The sequence below is a fragment of the Bradysia coprophila genome, chromosome III (assembly GCF_014529535.1).
Source record: "Bradysia coprophila strain Holo2 chromosome III, BU_Bcop_v1, whole genome shotgun sequence".
NCBI classification, from domain to species: Eukaryota; Metazoa; Arthropoda; class Insecta; order Diptera; family Sciaridae; genus Bradysia; species Bradysia coprophila.
Window position 1 is genome coordinate 3,814,029 of NC_050736.1, and position 20,192 is coordinate 3,834,220.

General features: G+C 36.6%; 2 protein-coding genes and 1 long non-coding RNA gene across 5 annotated transcripts; 1 reads left to right on the forward strand and 2 right to left on the reverse strand.

Annotated features, from left to right (window-relative positions):
• Nucleotides 1-422: 422 nt before the first annotated feature.
• On the reverse strand, nt 423-1,522 carry LOC119078279. The gene is made up of 3 exons (XR_005087974.1): nt 1,056-1,522; nt 779-1,003; nt 423-717 (listed from the first exon to the last, which is right to left on the reverse strand). It is a non-coding gene; the product is annotated as an uncharacterized LOC119078279 (long non-coding RNA).
• Nucleotides 1,523-4,452: 2,930 nt separating this feature from the next.
• On the reverse strand, nt 4,453-13,989 carry LOC119075450 (host cell factor). 2 transcript variants are annotated; one of them, XM_037181901.1, is made up of 11 exons: nt 13,084-13,989; nt 11,493-12,005; nt 11,238-11,429; nt 11,014-11,159; nt 10,232-10,496; nt 9,936-10,165; nt 9,098-9,872; nt 7,749-9,031; nt 7,441-7,683; nt 7,017-7,374; nt 4,453-6,707 (listed from the first exon to the last, which is right to left on the reverse strand). In XM_037181901.1, the coding sequence occupies exons 1-11, from the start codon at nt 13,241-13,243 to the stop codon at nt 6,544-6,546; spliced, it is 4,329 nt and encodes a 1,442-aa protein (XP_037037796.1). In that variant the 5' UTR covers nt 13,244-13,989; the 3' UTR covers nt 4,453-6,543. The 2 variants fall into 2 exon arrangements, with proteins under 2 accessions (XP_037037796.1, XP_037037787.1); XM_037181892.1 differs by having other exon boundaries at nt 11,008-11,159.
• Nucleotides 13,990-15,526: 1,537 nt separating this feature from the next.
• Nucleotides 15,527-19,659, forward strand: LOC119077808 (synaptophysin-like). 2 transcript variants are annotated; one of them, XM_037185121.1, is made up of 5 exons: nt 15,527-15,767; nt 16,375-16,484; nt 16,555-16,740; nt 16,815-17,090; nt 18,649-19,659. In XM_037185121.1, exons 2-5 carry the CDS (start codon nt 16,425-16,427, stop codon nt 18,766-18,768), a joined length of 642 nt encoding a protein of 213 aa, XP_037041016.1. In that variant the 5' UTR covers nt 15,527-15,767; nt 16,375-16,424; the 3' UTR covers nt 18,769-19,659. The 2 variants fall into 2 exon arrangements, with proteins under 2 accessions (XP_037041016.1, XP_037041021.1); XM_037185126.1 differs by lacking the exon at nt 15,527-15,767 and adding an exon at nt 16,009-16,260.
• The last annotated feature ends 533 nt before the right edge of the window (nt 19,660-20,192 follow it).

The following is a 20,192-nucleotide window of genomic DNA, read 5'->3' on the forward strand; positions in this document are numbered from 1 at the left end:
AGATTAGCCCATCGCCATGTCAACCTACATTGTTATTATAAGTTGTGTATAAATAGTTATTTATCTACCTAATAGCAGTGAAAAAGTGCTATTATTTCATATGGAGTATGTAATACAATGCTTTATTGCATGAGAGAAAACGAGACAACAACATGTATCGTTAATGACAGCTACGAGTAATTTATCATTTAGAACTCCAGGTAAGTAATTTTTCTGTCACAACAACACTCGAATGCAATAAAATAGCGTATTCACCTCTGTCCACATGTTTATTTAGACACTTGGGGTTATAACATTCGCCTTTGGCTCATGCCATAACTCCCCAAGTGTCTAAATAAACATGTGGACAGAGGTGAATAATCTACTATTATGACATCGAGTGCAAAGTACTTTATTAGGCTCTAGATGCGTAAAATTATGACACGAGACCGAAGGCCGTGTGTCATAATACATATTGTGAGCCTAATAAAGTATACTTTGCACTGAGATTGATACAACGTTTTATGCAACAGAGACATCTATAGTTCACAATTTTCGAACATTGTGATGCTGATTTGCATAAACGAATAAAATGCATCACAAACACAATCTCAATTTGAAGCATCGTTCCATTCATGCTGACATAAGATTTTCAAATGGAATTTCCTTATTCCGCGAGGTTCGCCTGGCTCGACAAAAGCATAAGTATAGGCTAAGAACAATGAGGACTGTCAATATCTGCAACGAAAATGATTAATTTTCTAATATTAATCAACGAACAAATTCAAAGCTTTCTCACAAAGGCAATTATGGATGTATCGATTCCGTATCGTTCCCATACCCAGCAGCCCATATCATGTTTAACTTGTAAGTTTACACGTCTTCCATATTCGGTTCTTTGCGCGCACCGCAAAATGCTAATATTATCATAATCCTCACCATCTGTACCACAAAGCATCTCCATACTGTAAACTGTCTGACATAGTTCTTCAGTCATTGTAACGATGTGCGAATTTATAGTATCCTGAAATGAATGAGACTCTATCCACATCTAAGGTTCACGTAAGAAAACTCACAGTTGCATAAATTCTCTATTTCAATTTTCGGCTCCTTTCCTTACTTTTCGTAAAAATCAATGAACTTATAATGTAACACTCAACAATTTGATATTTCCACAATATACGCGAAGAAAACAGTAGATGCGCATGCAACATTTAGAAGAGTATATCCCAATCAACTCAATGCAACGCACTTTCTTCACAAAAATATGCCCCTTTTCCGCTTCTGCAACGCACTTTATGTACACATTTGATATTTATATTGTGTTATTCGTTGCGCTATATCACATTTTTAAAGCTGCACTTGAAGGAGAAAATTGTGCATTTCAAGACACTCACTCAGCTCTTTCCCGTCTGAAATAGTTATTTCTTTACCAAGCAAACAAAATAGGAAATTCCAACACGAACGAAGTTTGCCTAATTTGCTCGGATTGGAACTTCCCATTCTTCCTAGAGGTGACCAGAACGGTTATCTACAAATTATATCACTCTACTTTACGTGCTAAGTTGCGGAATGAGGTTGTTTTGTCACTAGATGTGATACTAGATGTGTGATACTAGATGTGTTACTTTTTTTTGTATATGAAGGATGGACTTTTGCGCGGAGGGGCGAATTGTTTTTTTTTTGCGTATGAAGCATGGACTTTTGTGCGGAGGAACGTTTTGTGTATAAAGTCGATGGACTTTTGCGCGGAGGAGCGAATTGTTTTTTTTTGCGTATGAAGCATGGACATTTGTGCGGAGGAATGTTTTGTGTAAAAAGTCGATGGACTTTTGCGCGGAGGATACAATTGTGTGTGAGAAAAGTCTATATAAGCCGGTTGCAATATGTGTCTGTACTGTAGTTACTCGTTGACTACAGCCCAATCAACTGCAAAAAAAAAATTGTTTTCCGTAAATTCAAAGAGTATAACAATGGAGTCACACGAAAGTTGTGACCACAACGTATTTAAAAGACATTGCGAGTCTTGCCGGACCAAAAAATACCTTGAACAAGCCTTTAAGTATTCGAAGGAAATCGTGGAGGCTTCGATTCGAATCCGGCGTGTTGGCATAAGAACCAAAGTCGATCTGCACACCGTATGCACATCCGGGAAGACCCACGTTAGATCCTATGAAATCTTACGGCGATACAACCGTGAGATGCCTGATCAATTTGATTGTAATTGCAAAGGAAACTTGATGACCAAACGCAGACGGCAAACATTAAATTTTGATCGTGTAGTTTGCTTCCATTGCACGTCAAGAATCAAGAGTTGCACGGTTTGCAGAAGAAAGAAGAAAATTGAAGCCGTTTTTAAAAGATCGAAGTATGTGGTGGAAGCATGGATTACATCGTCCAAAAAAAGAGAGTCGATCTTACATACCATCTGTCAGTCGATGAATTTATAAACCTTTAATTGAAATCCAGAAACGAAAGTTCCAAACCTATTAATTAGTCATGATGTTTGTGTTAGACCCATAATGTTAGACGAATAACTTAACAGGAGGGTATACCATGAATTTGTAAATGTTTTTTTTTCCTCGGAGCTGAGCCCACCCTGAAAATCGAGGCTAGCTACGGCCCTGGAGGTTGTTTTGTCACTAGATGTGATAACATCGTGTGACAAAAACAACCTTATTTCGTAACGACTTGCATACAACGGTTTCTGCAATAAGTCTGCGGTTTCTGCGAAAAGTGAAAAGTGATAGAGACATAAAGACAACTTCTGAACCGTCACAGGCTTTCGCCCAGCTGACTGAGTGACGTTACAAACTTGTTGTTCATAGTGCAATTGCAATGATAGGTAAATATACGCGCGATTATCATTTGGTAATCTGGCTCGAACTACACTATACTGCACCATGTTATAAAAGGAGGCGTTTCTCATATTCAATTGATAACAAATCACCACATTTGTTTGATTGTGGAAACCATTTACATATTTCGTTAGTTCATCGGATGATAGGAGAATCAGCATCATTTTCCAGCGTTCGGTTTTTTTTTAGATTTCGACACCTTTCTCTAAATAAGTGGAGACATTCAGACAAGTTATTTTTAATCGACTTGAAACATTCTTCAAAACAATTGTTCTAGGAATACCGAAAACGCCCATTTTTTTATAGTACGACGAAACGTACAGCCGCCAGTAAAATATACTACCGAGCAGACCGAGCAGACCTATATTTGTGATTTTACATCGTTTATATTCTACTGATGGAAAATGTCGATAGATATATAGTCCTAGCTACTGGGCAATTCAAACCTGTTTATAGCGTCTACAAACGGCCCAATCAGGTTTTAAACGGCTGACAAAATGTATTTCATGAAAAAGCTGCATATTTTAGAGACATACTAGGACAAAGTTTTGCTTAGCAAAACATTCTGCTTCGAAATGGTTGAAAAAGTCGTAGTTATTGCATCTGAATGGGGAGTGTCAGTGAATAGAGTTCCACGTAAAAGCCAAATGAGGTATCACTAACGCTAAAACCACCATAGCAGCAAATGTTATGAAAATAATTAAATTTTGACTCTATAGATTTTGACCAAACAAAATGCCAGTGCGTGGCGTAAAGTAATTAGTTTTTCAATCGAACTAATGTCTGCCATGCAATAAGACTTTAAAATCATGGGGTGAGTAAGTCTAAAGTCTTATCGCTCGGCAAGTATAAGGTCAATCGAAGGTCAAAACTGATTACTCTTTGCCGGAATCCATGATCTCACTACAGCGCTACACACTGATGACATTTTATTTGACCAGGGTCTTTAGAGTCAAAATTTAACTATTTATATAAGATTTGCTGAGCAACTTGTGTCTTTTCAAGAAACACCAACATTTTTTATATTTTTAATCGATGCAGCTCATAATTCTAAACAAAAAATTGTTCTAAGACATGTCTCAAAATGCATAGCTTTTCTTATAAAGCTCATAAAATGGCTAAATTGCTGCCTCCCGATGCATTTTTTTGACATTTTCCTAAAATATAATTTTTAATCGGTAGACATGTTCATTCCAACTTAAAAATTGTTCTACAACTGTACTCGAAAACTTAACGTTTTTTTTATAAAACAAATTGAAGATGAGGAAGATTAACGATATTGGACCTTTACATCATCCTCTTAAAATAACGGTACATTTTCAAGACATGCCGTAGAACAATTTTTTGTTCAGAATGATAAGTAGCATCGAATAAAAACTGTGTTTGGATTTAATGTGGAACTCTCTGACGGTCCCTAATAGGGAATTACGGAACTATACTATTTTGAGTGGGGGAATATTTTTCACAACTCGGATACTTGAAAAGGTCAAACGCTTCTACGTCATTTGCGTGGAAGAAAAATGCAATAATTTTACTCCAATTTAATTCTCTTTTTTATTCATTTTTTTCATAATAATAATATTTATAATTTTACTTTATTTAATAAATTTATTTGTTTTTTTAATTTAAATTTTTATTTATATGAGCAAGCACAACTAGACATTTTTTGCTTGTTACAATTTTATAATTATACTTCTTCAAAAATAAAAACTTTTTTTTTCTTGTTAATGCACCACTTCATCTTTTTTCATTTATTTAACGTTCTGTACTGATGATGTTTTGTTTTGTTTAGTTTATTAACGAGTTCAGCTAGTATAATATTTATAGGTTTTTGTTTTCTTTTTTAGTAAAAGTTAAAATTAACTATTTCAATTTACTCGAATTAATATTTTTTATAATTTCGTTTTCTTGTTATCAAACCGTAAATTTGGTGTATGGGGGTGTGTGTGTTTGTTTGTTTGTGTGTTGTAAAATAGTTAAGTATTTTTATTGTAAATATTCACTAGTCACTAACTTATTCCCGATATTGATTAGTTTCATAATTCCTTTCAATTTAAATTATTTTATTTAACACAAAAAGTCCGAATAAAATGTTTTTTTTAAAATGGATTTTAGAACGAAAAAATCTTGACAAAGAAACAAAATGAAAAAAATAATAATCGCATTTGTCCTAACCTAAAGAAGAAAAACATAAAATAAAAAGAGAAGTGAAACAAAATCTATACATTTATGCTTTCATTTAATAATTTTTCTTTTCTTTTGTTTTTCTTTTTCATTTAATTTTTAATTTCTAATATTAAATTTTAGCTTTAAACTACCTTCATGTCCCTTTTCACTGTTGTTTTATTTTTTTTAAGTTTATTCAAAAGTCACATTTTGTATTGGTCTTTTAATTTTATACACATTGCTTCTGGCGCTTCTTTTCGTATAATTGATTTTTCTCTACAATTCACTACCTTCATACACGGTTATGTCTTGGCTCAACGGAACATAACGTCCATCTACAAAAATTCGATAATTTTCTTTGTTTCATTAGCGTCAGATTTGAATCGGCAACGGATAGGTTTTCAATTTAAATTGAAAATTGACAACAAGATCTCGTACAGGAAATCTGATCGATGGTAGATGATAATTGTATTTTCATGCTTCTGGGACGAAAATTAGTGTAATTTTGGATTTTTTTCGGCCCTTTGCATGAAAAATTACATGTGTCTCTGTTTGGGACGACCAAAAAGTCTTTCTCAGCACGAGTTTTCATGTGCATTTTGTTGATCCGAGGCGTAGCCGAGATTAATAAGCACACAAAAACGAGACTTTTCATTTTTATTCCGCGTGATGTAATGGATTTTACATGCTGGGGGTGTCGAAGTAGTGCTAGAAACATGAAATGTACGCTTTTCAACGTTTCTAGCTTGTAAGAATACACAATGACCGCGAAAATAATGTCCCATGTGACATCGTCAAATTTTATATTATTTGATTGAATTGGTCTCAGAATCTCAGTAAATCTCTTGAACGATTCGTTCCGACAATAAAGTGCTGACAGAAACGCTGCAATGTAACTGTATACGCTACTAAGCCAGTTTGGCATCTTGGCATTTCAAGCGTTTTATATTTGTTAATTCTGTGTGGGTTTTCGATATTAGAAAAGTACAAAGACTTCGATAAAATTTATTCTTTTGGTTTCGCATATGTAGGGAACATTTTTTGTTTAATTTATAAAATGACGCCGAGTGTCAAATTCACTCAATAGGTTATTTCTTTCTTCATCTTTTTCTAACGTTATAATTCTCTGTTTACTCGGTATTTTACAAAAAGGACTGGCCATGCCGGTCTACAATCCTACAATTGGTAAACAATAAATTGATTGGTGTGTAGTTAACAAAATTTAATCCTAATTTCTCTCTCATTTTTCTTTTCATTTTTTTTTTAACAAGACACGATATCTCTATTTTTCAAATTACAAAATTTATCATTCAATAAAATTAAAATATTGAAAACGCGTCGTCACACGAACGGCCTGTGACTAAATATGTATAATAATCGTCAATGAAAATTCAATTAAAATTAAATTGTTTCTTCCCCACACCCCTCGAAACAGGGTGTGCCAAGATTATCAAAACAAAAAATAATTAAAATTTTGTTTTTAAAGCATTACAAAGAAATCAGCTATGTTAAATCATGCGTCGATTTATTGGTCCTCCCATTATTGGGATGATTGCGATTGATATTTTTGTTTGCTGGCCGATGCTTTAGTACGTTTGGGTGGAGCGTGTGCAGATTTTTCCACGCCACGTTTCATTGCCATTGATGAGGGTGGCATTGCTGTTGCACCTGGACTTGCTGGTGTACTTTTCGCCGCTTGTGGATCTATGCAATGAGATAATAAAAGTTGAGAAACGCAATGGTTGACATCAATTAGAATTACACCGATGGACACCGATTTTATGGACATAAGGAAAAGAATTTCTTGATTGTCATTTCAGTGCGAGTAAAATGACTTTTGTAATTGTTTCGACATTGTAAAATTGAATAGTGGGAGAAAGTCTTGCGTTTTGGTATAAACTTCCCACTCCTCAATCACTCAATCTGCCCAAACAAGCAAAGCATTCGCGCTAATCTCAATGGATCAGTTTCTAATCAAGAATTTCTATGTCAAAATATTGTGTGTTGACTTACCTTGAAGCCACCTAACTTGTGTCGCAGGTCCATAGCCCTTGTCATTACGAGCTGCTATTCTAAATATTATAGCTGGTTTCGATGTATAGTCTACATGAGCCGATTGTAGCGACGAATTTTGTACAGTGCATTGATTATTCGGCCCACAGTACACTCGGACGAATGCCAGTTGGGCTGGAGGCGTTTTATCTTTTGGCGTTTGTGATTTGACAGCCAGATATACCGAATATTCTAATATTTCGCCCTGTGTACTCGGCGGAGGTTCCCATGATAAGTGTGCGCCTTCCGGTGACTTAGAGATTTTGATTGCTGATGGTGCACCGGGGAAACCGGGCAAGCACGTTTTGAACGATGACGACTGTTGCAGGGGAAAATTATCATAAAATTTCCGCTTTAGAAACATAATTTGCACATTTGAAATTACCTCTCCGAATTCACCAACTCCACAACTATTTATGGCAGCTAAACGGAAACGGTATGCCGTACCCGGCTCTAAGGGTGTCATTGTCAGTTTCGACAGATCGGGTAAATTATCCGATGTCAATGGTTCATCTAACATAGTCAAGTTCCATTCGTCGTGAGGAATAAAACCAGTTACGGTGTGTGTCAGACCTTTGAATATTCCGACTGTATGCCACTTACGTCCTGCATCTGCAGATGACTTGTTCTACAGCAGAAAGAAGTTAATTGAAATATTGAATGCGATACGAATTGCATGGCTCAAAGACTTACCTCATCCCGAGATTCTATTGTTGTTCTACGATGTCGAATAACACCACGTTGTTTTGTTGGTGTCGAGGCATTAAATTCGGTCGTACCGCCGGATGTGGGTGCATTTTCAGTAGTTTCATTTGACGCTTGCAGTGCCGCCGAAGCCAGAGCATCTAAATGTCCAGTATTCGATGTGAATCCAACAGATTTTTGAATAGTTTTTGTATTTGTTGAAGACACTGGCGATGCACTAACACTACTTCCTTTGGTTGTATGTGGTTCATTATTAAACAGAATCGTTACGTTACCATCGCCATTCGTTTGTCCAGTGGTTGCTGCTGTTGTTGGTGTCGTTTCGTCATTTCGGGATAAAAGTAATTCTCCACTTTTGATTATTGTCAGAATATTGGCTGCTTCCGTTTCGGACGCAGTGGGTTCATTGTCGAAACGTTCGTTTGTTTGATTTTCGCTTCGCTCACCGGTGCTACTAGTCATTGGCTCATTTACGTCTGATGTAGGCAACTCTTGATGCTCGTTTGATTGAGCATTTTGCGATTCTTGACTTGCCGCGTCGAATTCAGATTCATCTTGACTTGGATTTGTCGATTCTTCACTGTGATCGATATCACTAGACGTCGTGCCTTGACCACCGGTCGTTGCAACTGATGTTGCTGTAGTGTTCGATGCTGGTGTCGCTGGTGAACCACCAAATAGTCCCATTTTTACGAATCTCGGCTGATGTTTCTGCAGCACACCAATTTTTTTACTTTTCCGTGTGGCAGTCTTCTTCTTCATCAACCCGACAACACCCGGTTCGATTTGGCCGATAACTTCTTCATCGTCATCAGAATTTGAACCATGTTCATTGACGGATTCACTAGTCTCTTTAGCTTCAGTCATTCCAACGTTATCATGAGCGCCGTCCATTTGCTCGATTTGCTGTTCCGTGCCAACACTGGAATCCAAATTATTATCCATCATGTCAGCGTTGTACGCATTCAACGGTTCCGATATTGTCTTATGTGTAACCACATTAGATCCATCGTTTCGTTTCGGCTGTATCATGACAATTTTATGGCCAGGTGGTAGATCAGCCTGTGTAAGAGTTTTTTGGACGCCAGTCGCGGCTGCCGATGACAATATGGTTACTGTTTTCTGTCCTCCAGTTCCAGGCGCCAATTGAACGGTTACGGCCTTACCGCCAATTGTCAATCCTTTTTGTGGCATTGAAATCAGTTGCTGTCCGCCAGCTGTCTTGGCACCTTGAAGTCCACCAACAGGTAAAGTAAAGGTAATCGGTTTACCTGAGAAAGATACAACAAATTAAAGAGTTTGCTTTGATTGAACATTGGTTCGACGGTTAGATTTACCTCCGACACCAGCACGAATCATTTTCACGGTGCCACCTGGACTTGATACCGAATTCAATCCAGTAGATGTAGCCGAAGTCAAGGTATTGATTTGCGATGTTGATACCAATGAGACAAAGTTATTGCCCGCCGACGTGACAATCGATCCAGCTTGAACAGTACGTAATCCACCAGCAGTTGTAACAAAGATGATTTGCTGATTCGTACGAATTTGCTGCCCTTGTTTGTTTGTAATAACAAAAGCTGGTTTCCCGGCAGCATTTGTTGTCATTTTTCCAACTTGCATTAGATTCGAATTTTTCATAACAATCTTATTGCCGCTGACAGCAGCCGGTGACATCAATTTGACAACATTACCACCGATCAATGCAGTTTTCTGTCCACCGCTTGTTGTTACTAGTTGTGCGCCACCTCCAGTTGCCTGACTCAACGAAGTGCCAGTTTTTTGAAGTACTGTCATCCCTTGGCTAGTTTTAACTAGCTGCAAGCTGATTGGCTTCTGTATCAAAATTTGTTTTCCACCAATCGTTGCCGATGTTGTGGTCGTACCACCCGACACTTGTGTTATAGCTGATGTGCTCATGATACTAGTTTGACCTCGTTGCAATATCGTTGCAGCTCCCGCACCCGTTTGCGAAGTTGTCAGACGTACGGTTTGACCGCTGGATAAAACTCGGATTGGAGTATTGCCTGTTGTCCCGGACACAACACGCAATGCCTGTTGACTACTCGGTGTGAGCGAAGACACTGTTTTCATGGCCTTGTTTGTCATTGTCTGGAAAGAGAACCAAAATTTCTTAGTCAATCAATTCGACGATCTAATTAAATTCGAGCATACAACTTGCTGAGGAGTTGGTACTAAAGTAGGTAACGGTTGACTCTGTGAAGCTATTACAACCGGTGCCGGTGACATGCTAGAAGAATCTATAATTGACGCAGCCGATAGTGTACTAGAAGCATTTGTCGATAACATGGTATGTTGAGCCCCAACCAATGTAATGGCATTCGTCGATGAAGGGGCTAGGGCAGTCATTGCAGCACTCACTCGAACTGGTATGGTCATTTTAGCTAAATAGAAAAAATCGGAAAATAATTAAAGGATCTTCCTCCGGCAAAGCATCAAATGTATTTTACTTTGTAACGGTGTTATTGGTTCAATTGCTTGAGACTCAGATGTCATTAGTGATGTAGACAGTTTCACATTGCCCGGCGAAAACGATGTACTGGCCGCCGGTGATGGCAACGGATCCATGATTTCGCATTGAAGTAAATAGACGGTAGAGCAGGGTACGTGTACCCAGCATAGCTCCAATGTTTGCGTTGATGCTCGCACCAAAGCAACGCGTCCGCACACTCCCGGTCGGTCCACTTCCAAGTACCATAGATCTTTACAACAAACCTAAATTTCAAATGGAATCGGAGAGTATTTTAGTAAAGACGACCACATGCATAATGCGCTGAAGTGTACAAAATTCACTAAAATATTTTTATTTGACAACTGACATTCGACGGGTTCTCCGCTACAGACTCTGAGCGTTCAGTTCATGCATATAGTACCGTAGAAAATGACAGACAAATGAGGATTGCTTGAGAGTGATGCGTCTGATATTCGTACAAATAGCGTAACTCTACATAAACGTTCGTATACAGCAAATAGACATCGGTCGATCGTGTAGAAGTTGTGATTTCAAACACAATACACATCACAACGATGCGAAATTCATGGAGTTGTTGTTCTACTAAAACGTGCCAAATCAAATCGTTTTTACATTAAAAGGCTGTGGCTCGGTTGTTCAAATATTTTGAATCAATTTACGAGGAAAATAAAGAAATTTTAACGAAAATAATAAAGAAAAACGTAACGGAAATGCCCACATCGATAATCAAATTTGATAAATAAAAAAGCTCACCCTGACCTGGTTGTTCCATGCCTTTCGATATCCATCACGACCGGACCACACATACAAGCGAGAATGTATAGCGATGGCACAATGACCAGCTCTGGCTCGTGGCACAAATTCGTCAGCAAAATCCATCGTCATCTCTTCCCAGGTCATCGATTCTGAGTTACGGAAAATTATGAAAATTAGACATGCAACTCGGTACACCATAACAACAGACTGTAGAGTCAATGCCTTACCCAAATTTAAACAAGCTAAAGAATTTGTACATTGCCATTCCTTTTCATGGGTATCTTCTTTAACGTCGTCTATTGTGTATGGAACCCATCCACCGAACACAAACATTCTATGTCCCACCAATGTCGAACTGTGTAACGATCTCGGCAACGGTGTCGGGCCATTGGTTTGTGGACGTGTCCATACCTTGGAATCTAAAGTGAAAGTTTTCCATTTAGCCCTACGTTAAGAAACACTGACAGGCCAGTTCTACTCACCAATATCCAACAGCCACAAATCACCTAAACGACAACCGCTCATACCGCCATAAATCACCAGATATGACGTTTTCGTCTTTTTACACACATACGCAACGGCTGTATGCGATTCCCGCGGAGGTGGTGCCTCACCATACGTAATTGGCAGATCCCATTGCTGTTGCTCGCCCCGTATTTCCAATGTATACAAATCATGTAAGTACTTCGGAATGTTGTTCTTCGGGTCATCGCTTTCGTTGGCCAGTCCGCCAAATAAATAAATTTTATCTCCAATCATCGTAAAGGTATGGCCGAGTCGTGGACACGGTTCGTTGCCATCTTCCGGCGGCAGCGGATGCAATTTCCGCCATTCCCATTTGGTCGCTTGTAGCTCATACAATTCGTTTGAGTATTTACCGTATTCGATCATACCGCCGAATACAAAGATTCGGGTTCCATCTACAACAAATCCGTATGCAGCACATCCTGGAGGAATTTCGCCTTTCGTTGCTGGCACACACCATTGATTTAACGCTGAAAAAGTCGGAATAATCAAATTAGCAAACACTGGCTTCAAGTTTTCGATCACGGCAATATAACGCGAACGAACTTTTACTAATGGAAATTTAAGAGTGAACTAAACACGGACATTCGTCTTAAGTTTTTAAATTTGGCGCGTATTTAACAGAGAATTTTTACGATTATATTCATTTCAACGACCGAAACTACACCATATTCAGTGATTGTGAAATAAATCCCAATTTAAATAATCGTATTACGAAATGCATTTAATCGTCGTCTATCCTAAAATAAATAAAAACTTGAATCAAGTAAAATTGCCAACTGAAAACATTATTACAGAAGCCTGAACCAAACTCGCTCAAATACATGCATACCGATTGCGCATACAGTGACATTAAACAGCCATGTTTGAAATCCACAAAAAATACCAGCAACACAATACCCAGGTGTTAAACACTTCGAACTCAATATCTTTTTTGGTGTAACGAGTCGTTACTAACGATTTGTAGATTTTTTCGTTTTTGTTAGGTTGAAATTTCGTGCACTAAGACAGTTTTTAATACATTTCAGATTATTACCAACCATACCACAAATTGAGCGAAATACTTTCGAACCGGCAGCGGATGTTAACATTACCGTGCCATAATTAACGTCAAATATGCTTCTAGTTCTCCAAATTAATTAATTAAAATTTGATTCGTTTTGTAGAAAAAACTACATGTAAATTCAACTCGCCAAAGCAAAAAAATCAAAATCTACGTTTTATTGGTTTTGTTGCAGTTCGTTCAAAGTGTTATACCCCTGACACAAAAAATGCCAGCAACACAATACCCCATCGGTGATAGAGACTATGGTGTATAGTAATACGCATGTCAAAAATTATATATACAATATTCACGACGCCAAACATAAAACTGAATAAGAACGTTGAGCAAAACAGAAAACGAGATTGTGTGAGAAAATTCCGACGGCCATCTTTGAAAATTAATTTTCGCAAATGAATTTTTTTTAATTTTTTTTTTTCAAAAATCCCACAAAATTCAAAAATTAAAAAATGATCCAAAAAATGCTGAACTAAAGTATATTGTACCTGTATTGTATACATGAAGTTCATCGACAATCCCTTCATTTCCGCCGCCAAAAACGACTATCAGCTCTTTGATATTTATCGCTCTGTGACCGTGTCTTGGTCTCGGTTGTGGGCCTGTCGGATTATAAACTCTGTTCCACTTGAGTATAGAGCCCGCCATTACTACATCACACAGTTCCTCCAGAAAAAATTAATTGTCCGTTTTGTTTTTCTTAAAAAAATTGTTGGTTAAGCGTTTGATGTTACACCATCTATTATGGTGTATTATGTGTGGTGATGTTATGTATAAGCGCGAGGACAAATTCGAATTGACGAAGTCCGTCACTGTGGTAGCTTCTAGTTAGTTTTTTAATATCTTGTGGAAACACTTAGATATTTGACTTAATGATGGCAAGACACAGTCACTTAATAAAAACACTGTACATTGTGAATATCCAATTAGAATTTCAACTGATTTTACGCAATTTTCAAGGAGGTTAAAAACAAAAAGTCACAGGGGGCCGGCTTTCAAAAAAAATTATTTACAAAATTCGAAGCATTTCAATTAGAAGAAAAGGATATTCAGACTCCGAAACACAGGCCCAAATAATAAATGAAAATATTTTCACATTTTTTTTAAAACTTCAACCATCTACTAAATACGAATGAACCGCGAAACCGGACAGAAAAAATGGACTATTTTCTTCACTTGAAAATCGGTTCGATTGCAACACACTGTCGAAGTGTAACTGATGGAAAAACACAAGTTGAAATGTGCAGTTGATTAATTTTTTTTATTAAATTTATGCCCGATATAGTTTGATGTTCGATTTTTAATTTAAATTATTTTTAATGTAAATGGCGTCAGTCAAAATTTGTTTCTTTAGTAGCGCTAACTTCTTCGTCCAAACACCAGTATTGCCAATAGGAAAAATTTTTGTTTTTTAGTGTTATCGTTGTGGCGTTACTTGTTGTGCTACAAACATTGGCTGCATACTTCAACATTACAAACGTTAATGCTACAATCGCTACATATATTACGCAGCGATACCACATCGAAGTAAATATTTTATTTTTGTTGGATCTGTAAAGTGTCTTAACAAATGAAAATTAAAATAGTTGTGCCAATTTTCGACGAAGACGATGTATAATGTTTTGAAAGTAATGTCAATCGCCATTTTATTAGATGGCCCACAAATTTTCATATGAAATGATTCAGCTCAGCCCTAACGTCGTTTCACTGCTAAGCTACTCTATCAATACACGCCTCTAATACGACATAAGCCTAAACTAGACAATGGACAAATGAACTAATCTCAGAGGAATGTCTTCTTTATTGATGTTGATCTTCTCATTCATATGGAATTTGAATAATGTTAATATAAAAGTTTCTGATAAATGTGTTTCTTTGAGCCTTGCACCTTCGTCTCCACCAATGGCATCAAAAATAACAATACTAACATAATGCAAATAGCACTATTGTCTACTTGAACGAAATAATGCTCAACACACACGTCAAGGTGTACTAAAACTATAGCAATCCTATCCGATCTGAACAAAATAGAGCCAATGATTCAAATGTGTTGACAGAAGATGTCTAAGCCAGCTGTCAAATATTTTCGTGTAAGATGTAAATCTGAACTAAGTACTGCTTTTTCGGGTGCATTGAAATGTCAACATTCAGATTCAGATTCAGAAAAAGAGGCAAATATAAAAACCTTTGTTTCATTTCTTTCACAAACAACATACCTTCCGAATACTATTAACCCCCTTGCAGTACTATACTATACTATAGGTATCAACAAAATATTTCGACGATTACATACTCACTACATTGTCGAAGCTGCACACAAAATTATCGCTTACATCAACTTTACATCCCGCATGAAAGAAATTTGACAGATCGCTCATACATTTTCTGTCAAAATTTCTCAATCATATCGCATTGTGTTATTTCTTACTCGTCTTATATTTAAAGAAAAAAAAAACTCTCTCCCTTAGCATAAACAAATGAGAAATCCATCAAAATTAACTTAATTAATTAAACCATGTTTTATTTGGGAATCAAAATTTTTAAGACTAGCGTTTCTAAAAAGTATGCAGGCAAGTATAGTCATGATGCTACTATACACTATACCCTTGGACCCCTTGGACATGCTCTGAATGCTTTTTTATAAATGCAGCGTTTCCCGAAAGCCGTTCGCTTTGAGTTATTTTGTAGCGCAAAACTAGGATATGTTTGATATATTTTCGAATTGAAATTATTATTAATTAAGACGTAATATTGTGAATGCGAAAGTAATTAACAAATATATGTTACAGAACAGATAAATATGAAAGGACTATCAGTTGGAATCACAACCAAACCAAATTTCACAAAAGCCGCAGCCGCTTCCCAAATTAAATGTCAGATTCAAATATTTTTTGTCACATTTACATTTTCACATGATCTGTCAATGTGTGTGAATTTCATTGAAAAAAAAATATACCAAAACAGTAAAGACGTTGCGTCTTATCTTCCCAAATATTTCGATAATTTAAATTGAACATTTCAGAGGATACATTGTCTGTGTTTTTCCGTTTGTGTTAGCAGATGAAATTTATGTACTTCAATCGAAACATTCAATTACATCGTATAAATACAGCTGGATAAAATAGCAAAGTGGTTTCGGTTGAAATCAGAATTTGAAGGAATTTTAGGCGTGGTAAGCAATTTTTTTTTATGAAGATGATGTGATCATATTTGTGTGTAATTGATTAAATTGGTAAAAGTGCAATATTCATTGATTTAAATTGATGAAGGTTGAAAAGTTTGAGGGTTTGATTTTTGATCTAAGTGTATGTCATCTTGTCATCTGCACATGTGTGAAACGCGCTATTTTCTGAAAATTCACATTCACGCACACACATACTATTTTGGTTTATATATAAATACCTGATTGAAGGGGTTGCGATTCGGAGCAGTACAGACCAACTGTTATTGATATTTCCCCAAGCAGAGAACCTGCGCAAACATTCCTAAATTTCTAAATAGTTTCATTTCTCGGGACAGTGTAGCACAAAATCTGTTCCCATTGCAATTGTCATTTTTAAAAAGGTCTGCAAAAAATTACTCTGCTCGAATAGAAAAAAAAGGTGTTTTGAAAACGGCACTCACTCAAAAAGTCATATCGTATTTCGATTCGCTACAGTAGCAAGGTAACGATAACGCGATAATTATTTATTGAATTTATTTGTAAATCATGACAAACAATGGTGATTGTGAGTTTAAGAAGCCAAGAATAAATTTTCTTTTTATCAATTGCATTACAGGTGTGTTGTTTCGAGAGTTTCGTGTTAGAACTAATTCGTAAAACGTCACAATGAATTACTCGCTAACCGCATTTCAAGAACCCAGGGGGGTGATGAGAATATTGCAGTTTGTAAGTGAATGATAATATTCTAATGAAACACATATTTGGCACACTACTGACATTTCCATTTCCGAATCAGATATTTGCAATAGTCGCCTTTTCGACAACAGCCAATTTTTCGGTAGATGTTACGTTCACTTGTGTTACAACAACAAATTCTACGAGAACAGTAAGCTATCCGTTTCGGTTTTCGGAAAATGTCTGCACTGAGAAATCCTCGAATACCGCATTCTGGATGGCTGCTAATGTCAGCTCTGATGCCCAGGTAAAACAGCTAAGAGAGCATCTACTGGATACACTTTTATTCAAATTCAAATCTTTTTTTCTTCTTCTTATCAGTTTTATGTGGCCACTGGTGTCCTGTCCCTTTTATATTGCATTTTCATCATTGCTGTTTACGCCTTCCTGGACGAAGTTTACAAAAGCAAAAGTGAAGTTCCGCTAGCCGACTTTATGATTACTACAGTTTTGGCTATATTTTGGTTGTCTGGAAGTGCTGCCTGGTCGAATGGTACGAGCGCATTGAAGTCGGTGACCGATCCCATGTACTTGTATAAGACTTGTGACGCGTGCAACGTCGTTACTACCAGCTTTTCGCGGCTCAACATATCATTGGTAAGTTTTTCGGACAATTTTCATTGATTAGTCGGTAACGGGTTTGATGCAAAGCATATTCGTGAGGCTTGCCGGTAAAAAAAGTCCGTTCAGTTACCATATTTGGGTAGATTGATCTTCAAAAAACAGCTCACAATGATAACCAGCATTGTGCTTTTTGTACGAGGAACAGAAAGTACTGAGCTCTCGACTAAATTGTTTTTTGTTAATAGAGTGGACTACAGATCCTGGACAAGTTCTGAATAATTTTTTTAGTAACTCGTATCTGAAAGACCACCGTAGCTATGGATTGTGAGCGATCTGGAAAATATTTAATGAAAATCGATTCTAGTGCACCTTCGATTTATGTTGAAATTGCGGTGCATAGTTACAAACAGACTGTGTTTTTCGTCGCGTAGAATTTCTCTCTTTTTTCGGTTTATCTTATCTTATCTGAAACGCTTATGTTAAACGGCTCCACAATGTTGATTTTTTCTTTTTGATAAAACTCAATTTCATTGTTAGCCATTAAGTTCATTGATTTCGAGTACAATCAATTACAGCCAACAAGACTATCACAGAGACGTTTATGATTCGATTCGCGTCTCCGTTTCTTTAAATGCCAAATATTATCCACTCGCCTCGAAGTACTAGATTGAGTGAATATGAATATACCATCGTACACCAAGTCCACGTATTAACAAATTAAATGGCACGTCTAGGTCGTGTCTATGTAAAGTAAAAGTTTCTGTCGTAGTTTTGTTGACTGTATGGTTAATATGTTTACGTGTTACGGCATGTTTCATTTTCATTTACATTGCCTAATCACGTAAAGCATTGTACTTACGAGGTTCCAAGTTGTTATTTGACAAGTGGGGAATACAGCCCTCCCCTTCGGGTCGGGCTGTAACACCCCACTTATCAAATACACAACTTGGAACCTCGGAAGTAATATACTATTATCACATACGCGCGGTGTTCGAATGTCAAAATTACTTCACTAGAAGTTTAATTCAAAAATTACACTTCAGGTCTATGTTGTTGTCTCGTTTTCGCTTATGTGATAAAATAGAGTACACTCTTGTCACTATCAGTCTCGGCAAGCCTCGACTTCTTCGTGACAAGTGTGTAATATATATTACATGCTGAGGGCGTCGAAAATCTTACTTTTCATGTTTCAAGCACTTCTTTCGACGCCCTCAGCATGTAATATATATTACACACTTGTCACGAAGAAGTCGAGGCTTGCCAAGACTGATAGTGACAAGAGTGTACTCTATTTTATCACATAAGCGAAAACGAGACAGCTATGTTGCTGAAGTGTAATTTTTCAATTAAACTTCTAGTTGAGTAATTTTGACATCCGAACACCGCGCGTATGTGATAAAATCCATTACATAACTCGGGATAAAAATGGAAAGTCTCGTTTTCATGTGTTTATTGACCTCGGATCAACAAAATTCACAAGAAAACTCTACTTTTCATCTTTTTATACCTAGTCATGTAAAATACTATTGTTGCCACGATCTATGCGAGCTGGGAATAAATCAATAAATCACCTGAAATTTGTCTTCTTCAGATAATCGGCTTCCTGAACTTCTTTTTATGGGCATCGGATTTGTGGTTTTTGTACAAGGAAACAATTTGGTTCCAAGGCAGACAGGCAAACACCGCCACTGTAGGTACACCAACGGTGTAAATTGACGGAAGGACTTTCGAACCGATCTGGTCAAACCAATAAGGGTGAGGTAATTGAAGGGAAGTGTGGGGAGAGAAAACAATTGATTAAATAAAGTTATAAAATGGTAAAAGAAAAACGTATTCGGGTAGGAGATTATCATCAAATATAGTTGAAAGAATTAAAAAAAATAAATTTACAAATTTCTAGCAAAGATGAAGCTTATTTGCGCAAAAAAAAAACATAATAATAATTCGTTGTCCCTATAGAGTACCTACCAAAATATAGAAACTAATATTGTCATGTTTGTCGGTTAAAATGAGTATCAATAAGTAATACTAAAATCATTGTACTGTACATACAAGAAGGAACCAAAAAATAATTATTATCGAAATTTGTTAACTTATTGCCTGAATAGGTTTTTGTATTCTGTTTGTTAGAAACTTTTGTTCTTTGATTTTGTACCTTCCCCACAAGTATTTTTTGTTGTTATTTAATGTTAATATAAATTCGTGAACGAAACGTTCAAATTAATAATTACTCTGTTATCAAAACAACTTCTTTTCCTCTAATTTATTTGAAAACTTAAATGGTCTGATGCGCAGCTAGTTGACTGAATATGCTGGAAGGAAATCCCAATACGAAAAGTGCATAATTTTCGTACAACAATTTATTGACTCTTCAGTTACTTTTTCCTTTTTGTGAGACAGCTACATGCTCACTGACATTAAACATATATTTCAGTTACATCGTTCCAGTAGAACCATATTAAAAAACCACAATATCGGTGGATACATTTGCAGTATTTTCCCTTTCGTTAATTCCTTGCTCAAACTATAGTTCAAATAAACGGCACAACCGAGTGAAATCATTTCAATCAACATATCGTGTCCTTAAAGATTTGTTTTTCGCTTAGATGAAAAATTACCCACAGTTCAATTGATAGTTTTCTTGAGGTCGACTAACGGTCGTAATATTAAATTTAATCATTTACGTACAGATGGATGGATATTATATTGATTAGTTCAACACCTTCTCCTTCTTACACCTGAAACAAAGCCCAAATCTCAATCCAACTTATATACCGAGGGGTGACATGATTCTCTGATTTTTTTTTTGTGTGATGAGGTCAAAGATTTTGAGTTCCTTGCGATTAGTCCCATAGTCGTTTACTCGATTCGTTTACCCCTCGTTCGTCAAAGTATTTGCATTTTTTTGGCCATTTTATTTCAACATAAATTTAACCGAGAAATGTCTGATATGTCTTAATCAGTAGCTCAAATGTCTGCTTTTGACAATTGAGGGTCATGTTACATCTGTTGGCATCCGCTTGACTTGTTTAAACATTACCATACTCTCTCATATATTCATTGTCTTGCACAATATCCATTAAAGTGTGCGCCTTCTGTCGATGATATGCTCAGATATATTCAGAATATTGCCGC